This window comes from Anolis carolinensis, chromosome 2 (assembly GCF_035594765.1).
Source record: "Anolis carolinensis isolate JA03-04 chromosome 2, rAnoCar3.1.pri, whole genome shotgun sequence".
Taxonomy (NCBI): Eukaryota; Metazoa; Chordata; class Lepidosauria; order Squamata; family Dactyloidae; genus Anolis; species Anolis carolinensis.
Window position 1 is genome coordinate 20,139,182 of NC_085842.1, and position 12,774 is coordinate 20,151,955.

General features: G+C 43.4%; 1 protein-coding gene across 2 annotated transcripts; it reads left to right on the forward strand.

Moving 5' to 3' along the window:
* The first annotated feature begins 4,114 nt into the window (after window positions 1-4,114).
* On the forward strand, window positions 4,115-9,481 carry LOC103280880 (zinc finger protein 397). Of its 2 annotated transcripts, none has more exons than XM_062973429.1 (4): window positions 4,115-4,297; window positions 5,430-6,169; window positions 6,879-6,993; window positions 7,912-9,481. In XM_062973429.1, the coding sequence occupies exons 2-4, from the start codon at window positions 5,516-5,518 to the stop codon at window positions 8,991-8,993; spliced, it is 1,851 nt and encodes a 616-aa protein (XP_062829499.1). In that variant the 5' UTR covers window positions 4,115-4,297; window positions 5,430-5,515; the 3' UTR covers window positions 8,994-9,481. The 2 variants fall into 2 exon arrangements, with proteins under 2 accessions (XP_062829499.1, XP_008119373.3); XM_008121166.3 differs by having other exon boundaries at window positions 7,915-9,481.
* The last annotated feature ends 3,293 nt before the right edge of the window (window positions 9,482-12,774 follow it).

Sequence of the window (12,774 nt, forward strand, 5' to 3'; positions counted from 1 at the left end):
TAAGGGTCTTAATACGGTGCTCGAGCTGTTGGATCCTCTGCTCCATCAGAGTCATCTGTTTGCATTTGGAGCAGATGTAGTTGTCTAGTTTTTGTGTGAAAAAGCGGAACATGCCACAGCTGGTGCATGTGATGGGAATGTTTTGCTTTTGTTGCATCTCTTGGTGAGCGTGGTGGCCAAGTGGGATCTTTGTACAGTTAAGTAATATGCACGAACTTTATGTGCAGACTGCAACAAACCACGTCTTTGTGTATTTGTTTATGTTGCTTTGTTTCCTGTATGTACTGCAAAGGATAGTTAGTAAAGGTGCCAAGCCCAAACTCAGTTTAAAATCTTAGCCAAATCTTAGCCAAATCCTACCTGAAGCCAGGGAGCAAAAATGTCCTCCTGCTTCCTCTGCTTCTGCGAGAACCAACTGCCCTTCTGGGATCAGGCTCTGGCAGAAACTCACACTGGCAAATAAAGCTTTCCCAGAAACTCAATTAACAGGGGACAATGCCTGCTGTCAATCAACTTAAGTACCTGGCTCTCTTTCAACACAACAGTCACACAACAGTTAGACTTTGACCACAGGAGCCAAGCCCAAACTCAGTTTAAAATCTTAGCCAAATCTTAGCCAAATCCTACCTGAAGCCAGGGAGCAAAAATGTCCTCCTGCTTCCTCTGCTTCTGCGAGAACCAACTGCCCTTCTGGGATCAGGCTCTGGCAGAAACTCACACTGGCAAATAAAGCTTTCCCAGAAACTCAATTAACAGGGGACAATGCCTGCTGTCAATCAACTTAAGTACCTAGCTCTCTTTCAACACAACAGTCACACAACAGTTAGACTTTGACCACAGGAGCCAAGCCCAAACTCAGTTTAAAATCTTAGCCAAATCTTAGCCAAATCCTACCTGAAGCCAGGGAGCAAAAATGTCCTCCTGCTTCCTCTGCTTCTGCGAGAACCAACTGCCCTTCTGGGATCAGGCTCTGGCAGAAACTCACACTGGCAAATAAAGCTTTCCCAGAAACTCAATTAACAGGGGACAATGCCTGCTGTCAATCAACTTAAGTACCTGGCTCTCTTTCAACACAACAGTCACACAACAGTTAGACTTTGACCACAGGAGCCAAGCCCAAACTCAGTTTAAAATCTTAGCCAAATCTTAGCCAAATCCTACCTGAAGCCAGGGAGCAAAAATGTCCTCCTGCTTCCTCTGCTTCTGCGAGAACCAACTGCCCTTCTGGGATCAGGCTCTGGCAGAAACTCACACTGGCAAATAAAGCTTTCCCAGAAACTCAATTAACAGGGGACAATGCCTGCTGTCAATCAACTTAAGTACCTGGCTCTCTTTCAACACAACAGTCACACAACAGTTAGACTTTGACCACAGGAGCCAAGCCCAAACTCAGTTTAAAATCTTAGCCAAATCTTAGCCAAATCCTACCTGAAGCCAGGGAGCAAAAATGTCCTCCTGCTTCCTCTGCCCTGAGTCCCCCCCGGGGAGATAGAGCGGGGTACAAATAAAGTATGTTTATGTTCAGCCCTAACATATGCAGTCATGCCAGCCACATGACCTTGGCGGTGTCTACGGACAACGCCGGCTCTTCGGCTTAGAAATGGTCACAACTGGACTTAACGTCAGGGGAAAACCTTTACCTATGTTCAGCTTTATAGCCTTTGCCAATATATTAGGAAGCCTTCATTTGGAGGTCTCCATTTTGTTTAGACTTTATGTCGGGCTTCATGCCTTGGGCTGTTGTTGCCTCAGCCTGGGGCCATTCTGAAAGAGGCCACGCGGACTTCCTCTGTATCTGAGAGGCCTTCCAGCTTCCACCTGGTCAGGCTCATAGCCTAATAAACTAGAAGGCATCCGATCTGGTCTATTCTTGAAGCTGTGCAGTCATACTCTCTTGGCCTCAGAGAAAGACATGGAGACACTCTTGTAAGTATAAACCTTCATTATGTAGCTGACTGCCTGGTTCAGGGTGGGTATCCTAGCTGTGGCCTTCAGGCTTGTATTATCACCTCGTACTAGGACACATGTTGGGTTCTTCTTGGAAGAGGCTGTTTGGATTGCTGCCATGTGGGGTGACATTTTCTACAGAGTTTGAGAGGAGGTGCCAGGTCCTGCTTGCTCAGGCTCATAGTCTAGTCCCCTGAAAGGCACAGAAGTTAAGCAGTCACATTCTCTCAGCCATACACACTCAGATTAAATATAAATATTTATTACCATATTACTTATATTCATTATGGTGAGTATCCTGGCAGTGCCTTTTAGGGCTGTGTTTTTGTCTTATGCCAAGCCTCATTCGTTTGGTGGATTTTAATCCCAAAAAAAACTCCATAAGAAAAATGTATACACTTTATGTTGTTTCCAGGTACAGTAGAGTCTCACTTATCCAACATAAACGGGCCGGCAGAACATTGGATAAGCAAATATGTTGGATAGTAAGGAGGGATTAAGGAAAAGCCTATTAAACATCAAATTAGGTTATGATTTTACAAATTAAGCAGCAAAACATCATGTTATACAACAAATTTGACAGAAAAAGTAGTTAAATATGTAGTAATGTTATGTAGTACTTACTGTATTTACGAATTTAGCACCAAAATATCACGATGTATTGAAAACATTGACTACAAAAATGCATTGGATAATCCAGAACGTTGGATAAGCGAGTGTTGGATAAGTGAGACTCTACTGTATATAACAAGTGTGATAATTTGTGCTTGCTTTAAAAGTTTAGGTACCAAATTAAAGATATTTTATGTAGCTTCTAAAAATTTGATTTTTTTTTTCATGTCAGTCGCTTCTGGTGTGAGAGAATTGGCCGTCTGCAAGGACGTTGCCCAGGGGACGCCCAGATGTTTTGATGTTTTTACCATCCTTGTGGGAGGCTTTTCTCATGTCCCTAAAATATATATATAATAAATATTTGTCATTGATTTTTAGATATGCCAATTTAAAATGTGTGTGTGTATAGGTCATTCTGAACTCTTAAATGTTTGAAAACATACATAAGACACACAATGGGGCAAGAAAGACTGACTGGGCTTTCACTCTTGAGTCTCAAGTTTATCATTGGAGCCAGATTTCTGTCAAAATGTATTGACACAGTTTTCAAGTGTTTCCAACAGATGTGATATACATGACTATACATTACCAATTAACACTCATTTTCAGTTATTTTAAAACTTAAAACTGTGTAACTAAAATTGAAAATTGATTTAAATAAGTTTATATAAAAGTATAGAATGAACCATACTATTTAAATTATTTTGTGTTATGGAATTACTTTTATGGTTCACTAAAATAAGTGTCAAACCCACCCACCCCTGAAATTTATTTCTGGTACAGCCCTGCATCTATAGCAATGGTTCTCAACCTCTGAGTCCCCAGATGTTTTGGTCTACAACTCACAGAAATCCTAGCCAGTTTACCAGCCATTAGGATTTCTGGGAGTTGAAGGCCAAAACATCCGGGGACCCACAGGTTGAGAACCACTGATCTATAGAAAAGCAGTTGCAACTCTCCTGCTCTTTCTCATCCTGCTCCCAAAGGAGGAGGGGGTAATATTTCTCATTAGACCAGCCTTTCCTTCCCTTTCCTTCCTCTGTCTTCGTTCACGTTCATCCCTCCAGTTTCTTCCATCTAAATCCTCTGAGGATGCCTGCCATAGATGTGGGTGAAACGTCAGGAGAGAATGCTTCTGCAACATGGCCACACAGCCCGTAAAACTCACAGCAACTCAGTAATTCCGGCCATGAAAGTCTTCAACAACACATTAAATCCAAGAACTTCGGCTCAGATGTTTCTCCTTTTCCTCCAAAGAAAGAAAAGCAAAAGGCACGAGGTTCCCAAGAAGCCGCTTTTGTAGAAGAAGCCGAACCAGGAAGAGGAAGACACACTCCAAAACAAAACACTGTAGGAAGTCCTCTCTAGCCACCTGTATTTTGAGACCTTGGAAGTTTGCCTTCAAGCAGGAATTCCGAGAATTCCGAGAATTCCTGCTCCTTTTTCAAGGAAGCGGAGGCTTCTGGGAGTTGAAGTCCAAAAGGCTGGAGGACCAAAGGCTGTTTGAAGGCAAACCTTCGAGATCTGGAACTACAGCTGGCTAGAGAGGACTTCCGGCAGTGTTTGTTTTCAAGGATGTGGCCTGTGTCGTCCCCTTCCTGGTTCGGCTTCTCCTCCCAAAGCGGCTTCTTGGGAAACTTGTGCCTTTTGCTTTTCTGTCTTGGAGGTTTTGGAAGAAAAGGAGAAACACCTGAGGCGGAGTTCTTGGATTTAAAGGGAAGAAACTGGAGGGAGGAAGGTGAGGGAAGGAAGGCCTGGTCTGATGGGAAATGTTTCATCTCTTTTGGGAGCAGGATGAAGAAGAGCAGGAGGGCGGCAAGGGGAGTGTTGTGGGGTTCATCTCCACTGGAGAAGGAATGCACTTCACACCCCTGACTCTTCCCTGGCTCCATGCAGGGGATGCTGGGAATTGCAGTTTTCCAAGGTCTTTCCCTTCTCTGCCTCCTCAAACTACAGCTGCCCAGATCCTATAGCATTGAGACTGGCAGTTGAAAGGCGTAGCAAACTGCATTCATTCGGCAGTGGAGATATACCCACAGTTTTTGTGACCAGTTTCATTTCATTTTAAAATGTTCTTTTTGCCTGTTTTTAGTTGTCTGGCTTTTTCAAGTTGTGTCCCAATTATGGGAGGAAAAGAGGGATAATAAGTACACAAACAGAAAAGTGGATGTATTTGTCATCATTTGTCACCCGGGCTGTGGCGCAGGCAGGAGAGCAAGCCAGCAGCAATTAACTGCAGTGAATCACTCTGACCAGGAGGTCATGAGTTCGAGGCTGCTCGGAGCCTATGTTTGTTTGTCTTTGTTTTATGTTAAAAGGCATTGAATGTTTGCCTATATGTGTAATGTGATCCACCCTGAGTCCCCTTCGGGGTGAGAAGGGCGGAATATAAATACTGTAAATAAATAAACAAATGAATTAGACATCAGGACTAGAGCTGATGGGAGTTGAGATACAGTAACAGCTGGAAGGCTGCTGTTTGCTCAGTTTAGTCAGGATAATTGGGTTGGATTTAGCGAGAAGGCTTGTTGATATGATGACTGGCGTTACAATTCCCTGTAATCTTTTCCAAACCTCAGAGCCATAAATGCTCTTGGGCTTCTATTCCTACTGAGTGGTCAGTTTTGTCATTCAATAACATCTGGGGACCCAAACTAGATAAAAACTAAAGAGCAACTGATGCTCTGTAAAATAATTATGACAGCCCCTCTGTTTCCACAGATTCTCCATCCATGGTCCAATGGCCCTTTAAAAGTAACCATAAGGCTGGTATGGCCTTTGATTAAAATGGGCTTGACACTCCTGGTCACTTGATTTTGTAGCTCTTCCTCTTTAAAATGTGTATGTTGTGTAATCTTTTTTTCTTCCAGTTATCCAGATAAAAATCTCCACGTGGATGTTTAGACGGCTGCAGTATACTCTAGCATTCCTCACCATTTAAGGTTACTATCCAAGGATGGAAATGGAGACCCGAGAAGATGTTACAAGTCTTATACAAGGGCAGTTGTCACAGGAAGTGAGAGGGAGTTGTCATTTTGGGATGACAGAGGGATTCCTGCCAAGGAGACCAATGGAGGTGAAACAGGAGCCTGACAAAGACTCGCTTCAGCAGTGGGAAACCCAATGGCAGGAGTTCCTGAAGAGCCTGGAAGGCCCTCACCCAAACTGGGGCACCTCTCAGTCGAGGGAGGAGCCGTGGGACGACGCCAAAGCCTTCCTGACCTCCTTTGAGCAAGTGGCTCAAGCCTGCCGGTGGCCCAAGGAAGAGTGGGTGCCCCGGCTTCTGCCAGCATTGAGCGGAGAGGCCAAGCGGGCCTTCACCAGCCTGGAGGCCGAAGACAGAGAGGATTATGGGAAAGTAAAGGCTGCAATCTTGCACAGGAACAGCATGCAGCGGGAAGAGCAGAGGCAATGTTTCCAGCCTTCAGCTGAAAGACATTCGAAGAAGCAGATTCTGGAGCTGCTTGTCTTGGAGCAATTTTTGGCCGTCCTGCCTCCAGAGATAGAAGCCTGGGTCAAGGAATGTGGTCCAGAGACCTGCTCCCAGGCGGTGGCCTTAGCGGAGGACTTTCTTCAGAGGCAGCGAGAGGCCAGGAGGCAGGCAAACCAGGTGAGGAATGTTTATTGGGTTCCAGGTTTCCCAAAGGCCTGCTTTGTGCAAGGTGCCAGCAGATCCCCTTCATTTATCAATAATAATAATAATAATAATAATAATAATAATAATAATAAATTTATCCTTATATCCCGCCCCATCTCCCCGAGGGGACTCGGGGCGGCTCACAACAATAATAAAAACAGTGACAAATTACACATTGTCAAGCCAGGGCAGCAGTGTGTTTAGGTCTGGAGTAAGTAAAAAGTTGCCTTTATGAGGCTATTTTAAGCCTTCTGTCTCCCAGCATCCCTTCTGCCACAATGGTTAACCCTCGGTTTACATTTTGGTTTTAAAAAGACCTCTTTTGTGCCGGAAACAGCCATGGAAGAAGAAAAATATGGCAAAATTGCATCACAAATTCCCATAAGGAGATGAGGGATACTGAGATTTTAAGAAAAAGTTGAAATACGGAGAGGCTGAGGAGTGCCCTACAAAGAGAAAACACAGCCCCCATCACATTCCCAGGCAGTAGGTTTAATGCTGGATTGTGATTTGCAAGATGTTGCTTCAAGTCCGTTCTGGACTAAAAATGCATTCTGTGACCATGGGGCAGTCATTTTTTCCGGTCATGACCTACCTCACAAATACTTTGAGGACTTTGCAAAACAGAGGAAAGCTGTATACGTGAGATATACATTTGGCTAACATCTGATAAATATTTAAGGTGCTGTTAGAAGAGGAGGAGAATGAAGGTGGCCAAACCATGCATGAGATTGAGCAGAAGAAGCTTATTGTGGAGATCAAACAGGAAGATGACGGCGGGGATGCTGGACTCTTGGGTGAGAAAAATTAGCTGTTTGTGTCCTTGGATGTTGGGGACTGTTCTTCCTAGACTAAGCACAGAACTGTGGCTGCTTCTCCCCCTGAGTAGGGCCTTCCCTTCTTCTTTTGGATAGTCTAAGCCCAAGGATCTGCTAGGTACATGGGGTTCCCAGCTCCTGTAATGCTTTTTCAGAAGGGATTGAAAGTTGTAGTATCTAACAGACCAAAGATTCTCCTCCTCTGGGTTAAGTTAAGGGACTGCATGGGCAGATCCCTGGCCTGAAAATCCTCATCATCTCTGGTCAGTCCTCACCTGGTTTATTGTATCCAGTTCTGGCCATCAAAGTTCAAAAACATCCAGGAAAACATACCATAGAATCACAGTGTAAGATGTAGAAAATGCCTAATGAGAGATTTTCCCTTAATTATAAGTAAATTATAATTCAAATCCTGGGAGTGGAATGAGCACCCGCTGTTAGCCCCAGCTCCTGCCAACCTAGCAGTTCGAAAACATGCAAATGTGAGTAGATCAATAGCTACCGCTCCGGCGGGAAGGTAACGGCGCTCCATGCAGTCATGCTGGCCACATACCCTTGGAGGTGTCTACGGACAACGCCGGCTCTTCGGCTTAGAAATGGAGATGAGCACCAACCCCCAGAGTTGGTCACGACTGGACTTAACGTCAGGGGAAAACCTTTACCTTTACCTATAAGTAAATGAAATCAGACCCCTGAGTTCCGGAGGAAGATTCAGAAACCTTCTCATACTATGTAATTTTCATTGGTTAGTGAAAAGAAAGAAATATGAGACAATCCTAACTTCGCCAGGGAAGAATTTCCAAAAACCTGGGAGCCACCACTCTGTGTTTTTGCCCTTAAACTTTCCTGGTGGTATTGTGAGAATGAGTCTTAATTTTCCTTATCCTTTATTTCCAGCAGGTGATGAATGGAAAGGTGAGAATAAGGGGCAACTAGGTGATGATTCCTCAGAAAGAACAGAGTGTGAAGCATTGAAGCAGCATATGTGGAGCCAAGTTGGCCTAGCGAGTCAATATGGAAGCCTCTTGGAAGCCAAATCCTTCCCATTTCAGGAGGGAGGTTTTCAGACAATCTCAGTACAACAGGAAAGTGAGAAAGAAAAAAAGAGAATTGCTTTTCCCTGTGAGAACGAAACAGATGTAATGTTTGCAAAAACTTTCCATCAGAGTGGAAACCTCACTGAATGCGAAACGCTTTATGAAGGGATGAGTTCCAACATATACCTGAATCAAAGTATTTCTGCAGATGAGAGACAGTATATGAATTTGGATATCAGTAAGATGAAGCTTTCAAGGATCCAAAAGGAGAAGGTTTATAAATGTTTGGAGTGTGGGAAATGCTTTGGTTGTAAGACCCACCTCTCGACACACCAGGTAATCCACACTGGGGAGAAGCCGTATCAGTGTTTGGAGTGTGGGAAATGCTTTGCTTGGAAGACCCACCTCTCGAGACACCAGATAATCCACACTGGGGAGAAGCCGTATCAGTGCTTGGAGTGTGGGAAATGCTTTGGTCAGATTGCCTATCTCAAGTCACACCAGATAATCCACACTGGGGAGAAGCCATACCAATGCTCCGAATGTGGGAAAAGCTTCAACTCCAGCACCCACTTGCTTAGACATCAGAAGATTCACCAGGGAGAGAAGCCATACCATTGCCCGGATTGCAGCAAAAGTTTCGCTGATGAGTTGAGCTTCATGAAGCACCAAAGAGTGCACATGGGGGAGACGCCCTATAAATGTACAGAGTGCGGAAAGGGTTTCAGCCACCCAAGAAACCTTAGAACTCATCAACGGATACACACGGGAGAGAAGCCATATACTTGCCCCGAATGTGGCAAAAGTTTCACAGCTGAGTCCACCCTCATCAGACATAAGAGAATCCACACCGGAGAGAAACCATACATTTGTTCAGAGTGCGGAAAGAGCTTCAGTCAAAGTAACAGCCTGACTTTACATCAGAGAATCCATGCCAAGTGAAGCTGCCACACAAAAATCAGCTGTGTTAGTTTTTCCCCCCAATCCAAAGAACAGTCTAGTGGCAGTTCACACTAGGACTGCCAAAAGTCAGAAGCAATTTGAGGGAATACAACAATTTAAAAAATACTAATTAATTGTACAAGAGGAGGAGGGGGAAGACTAGGACACTTTAACCCATTGGAACGCTGGCTAATGTAATTGCATCTTAATTGCTTTTAGGATATGTGTTGTAATGTTGTGCTCATGTTTTAGTTGACTATGTCTTATTGGATTATTTTTTATTATTTTCATCCCCATGCTTAATTTTTTGTTGCAAGTTTACTATTGTTACTGTGCATTATCTTGTATAATTTTGATGTGTTGGTCCTCATTTGAGGCACTGAATGTCTTCCTTTTTGCTTTGTGCCTGTAAACAACCTGGAGAGAGAGGGTGGTCTAGAAATAAAGTTTTTAAATTATTATTATATTAAAGTATCCATACATGCAAAGATACTTTGTTTTAATTTGTGGTAAAATGCCTTGGGTCCCTGAATTCTGTAGGCCTAAAGGCTGTGGATCTTCCTTGAATTAATAAATGTTATTACGGCATTGGACCAGGGCTTTGGAAGGTGAAAATATCAAAATCAGAGGTTCTTACAACATTCTAAACAAAGGTTCAAAATATTTAAAGCAGAGAGTTTAGGATATGCTACCATCGCATTTGGCTTCATGTAGGACACTTTAATCTGTGAATATAGATATTAAAATGCATTATCCACTAAAATCATTTCCAATCTAACTCCTTAATTTTATAGTTGTCGCACAACGCTCTCTAATCCTGGGAGCTATGCTAGTTAATGCTTGGATGGGCGATGTACAACTAATCCCTCGTGCCGGAGGCTATGTAGTCCTTCAGAGGAAAGAAGTAGCCAAACCGCCCCAAGTATGTCCTGCCAAAGGAAACTACAAAATGACTGAGGCCAGCATAAGTTGACAGGTGATCTGAATGCACATTCACATACAAGTGCAGACTTGACAAGTAGTTGTTGATGATAATAATAATCCTTTATATATACCGCTCTATTTCCTCAAGAGGACTCAAGAGGTGGTTTCCAACATGTGTGCCAAAAATCAGTCAATAGTCAAAACATCAAACAAGCTAGTCAAATGTGGGCTAGACAGAACTATGGTTAGGTGGATCTGTAATTGGCTAAGCGAATGAACCCAAAGGGTGATTCTCCCCAATGCTTCCTCTTCATGGTGGAAAGAAGTGACAAGTGGAGTGCCATAAGCAGGGTTCCGCCCTGGGCCCGGTTCTGTTCAACTTCTTTATTAACGACTTAGACGAAGGGCTAGAAGGCAGGATCATCAAGTTTGCAGACGACACCAAACTGGGCAGGAGAGCTAACACTCCAGAAGACAAGAGCAGAATTCAAAACAATATTAACAGATTAGAGAGATGGGCTGAAACTAACAAAATGAAGTTCAACAGGGACAAATGCAAGAGACTCCACTTAGGCAGAAAAAATAAATGCAAAGATACAGAATGGGGGATGCCTGGCTCAACAACAGTACATGTGAAAAAGATCTTGGAGTCCTAATGGACAACAAGTTGAACATGAGCCAACAATGTGATGCTGCGGTGAAAAAACCCAATGGGATGTTGGCCTGCATACATAGGGGTATAGCATCTAGATCCAGGGAAGTCATGCTCCCCCTCTATTCTGCCTTGGTCAGACCACACCTGGAATCACACTGTGTCCAATTCTGGGCACTGCAACTGAAGGGAGATGTTGACAAGCTGGACAGTGTCTAGAGGAGGGCGACTAAAAGGATCAAGGGTCTGGAGAACAAACCTTATGAGGAGCGGCTTAAAGAGCTGGGTATGTTTAGCCTGCAGAAGAGAAGGCTAAGAGGAGACATGATAGCCATGTACAAATAAGTGAGGGAAAGTCATAGGGAGGAGGGAGCAAGCTTCCTTTCTGCTGCCCTGGAGACTAGGACGTGGAACAATGGCTTCAAACTACAGGAAAGGAGATTCCACCTGAACATGAGGAAGAACTTCCTCACTGTGAGAGCTATTTGGCAGTGGAACTCTCTGCCCCGGAGTGTGGTGGAGGCTCCTTCCTTGGAGGCTTTTAAGCAGAGGCAGGATGGCCATCTGTCGGGGGTGCTTTGAATGAGATTTTCCTGCTGCTTGCAGGGGGTTGGACTGGATGGCCCACGAGGATGCTTCCAACTCTATGATTCTATGATCACACAGCAGCATGGACATAACAAACATAGTAAAAACAACATAAGACAACAGTAAAAACAGTTCAATTAAAATGGACACAGTTACAGTTCCAATCAGTATATTCCATCAAGGAGCCAAATACCAGTAATCAGGGCTGTGAGTTAGACATAGTCAATTATAAGGGATAGATAAAGACTTGTACATCAGTGTATCATAAGGCCTGGGGGTGAATAGGGTGCAGAGCAGGGTCAGCATGTTAAACAATTGAACTCCTCTTGCTCAAAGACTTGCAGGAACCACCAGATGTGATCACGGAGACAGGCAGGGCCGGAGCCGTATAGGGCTTTATAGGTCAAAACCTGCACCTTGAATTGGGCCTGGTATTTATTTATTTATGGTATTTATATTCCGCCCTCCTCACCCTGAAGGGGACTCAGAGCGGATCACAATGTACACATACAAGGCAAACATTCAATGCCATATGAACATAGAGACAGAGACAGAGGCAATTTTACCTCCTCCAGCCTCCTGAGGGTATGCTAAATTCCAGCCACTGGGAACAGCTGGTTCATCATCCACTGTGTTGCTGAGTCCTTGGATACTTCCTTATTCCAAATGCTGCTAGATGATTTTTATGATTTAAATTGATTAAATTAGCCTCCCCACATAAGTGGTACCTACTTGATAGATGCAACTACCTTTCAGGTTGCTTAGGTCAACAACGAGTAGGGCTATTTTTTATTTTAATGGTTGGGTGCTCACTCCGCCACGGGCTGGCCTCAAACTCATGACCTAGCTGTGCCCGGCCACGCGTTGCTGTGGCTTATGCTTTCAGTGTGTTACTCTTTATTTACTGTCCTGATTTTAGAGATTATATTGTTCTGTATTATTATATGATAGTAATTACAGTAGAGTCTCACTTATCCAACATAAACGGGCCGGCAGAATGTTGGATAAGCGAATATGTTGGATAATAAGGATGCATTAAGGAAAAGCCTATTAAACATCAAATAAGGTTATGATTTTACAAATGAAGCACCAAAACATCATGTTAGACAACAAATTTGGCAGAAAAAGTAGTTCAATACACAGTAATGCTATGTAGTAATTACTGTATTTATGAATTTACGATATTTACGAATTCACGATATATTGAAAGCATTGACTACAAAAATGCGTTGGATAATCCAGAACGTTGGATAAGCGAGTCTTGGATAAGTGAGACTCTACTGTAAATACTACATAGCATTACTGCGCATGGAACTACTTTTTCTGTCAAATTTGTTGTATAATATGATGTTTTGGTGCTTAATTTGTATAACGATTACCTAATTTGATGTTTAATCGGCTTTTCCTTAATCCCTTCTTATTATCCAACATATTCACTTATCCTGCCGGCCTGTTTACGTTGGATAAGTGAGACTCTACTGTATATTTCTAATCTTATATTATCTGCTCAGAACTGGATTATCTGAGGCCCCTTCTTCACAGCTGTATAAAATGCACACTGAAGTGGATTATATGGTAGTGTGGAGTCAAGATAATCCAGTGCAAAGCAGATAATAT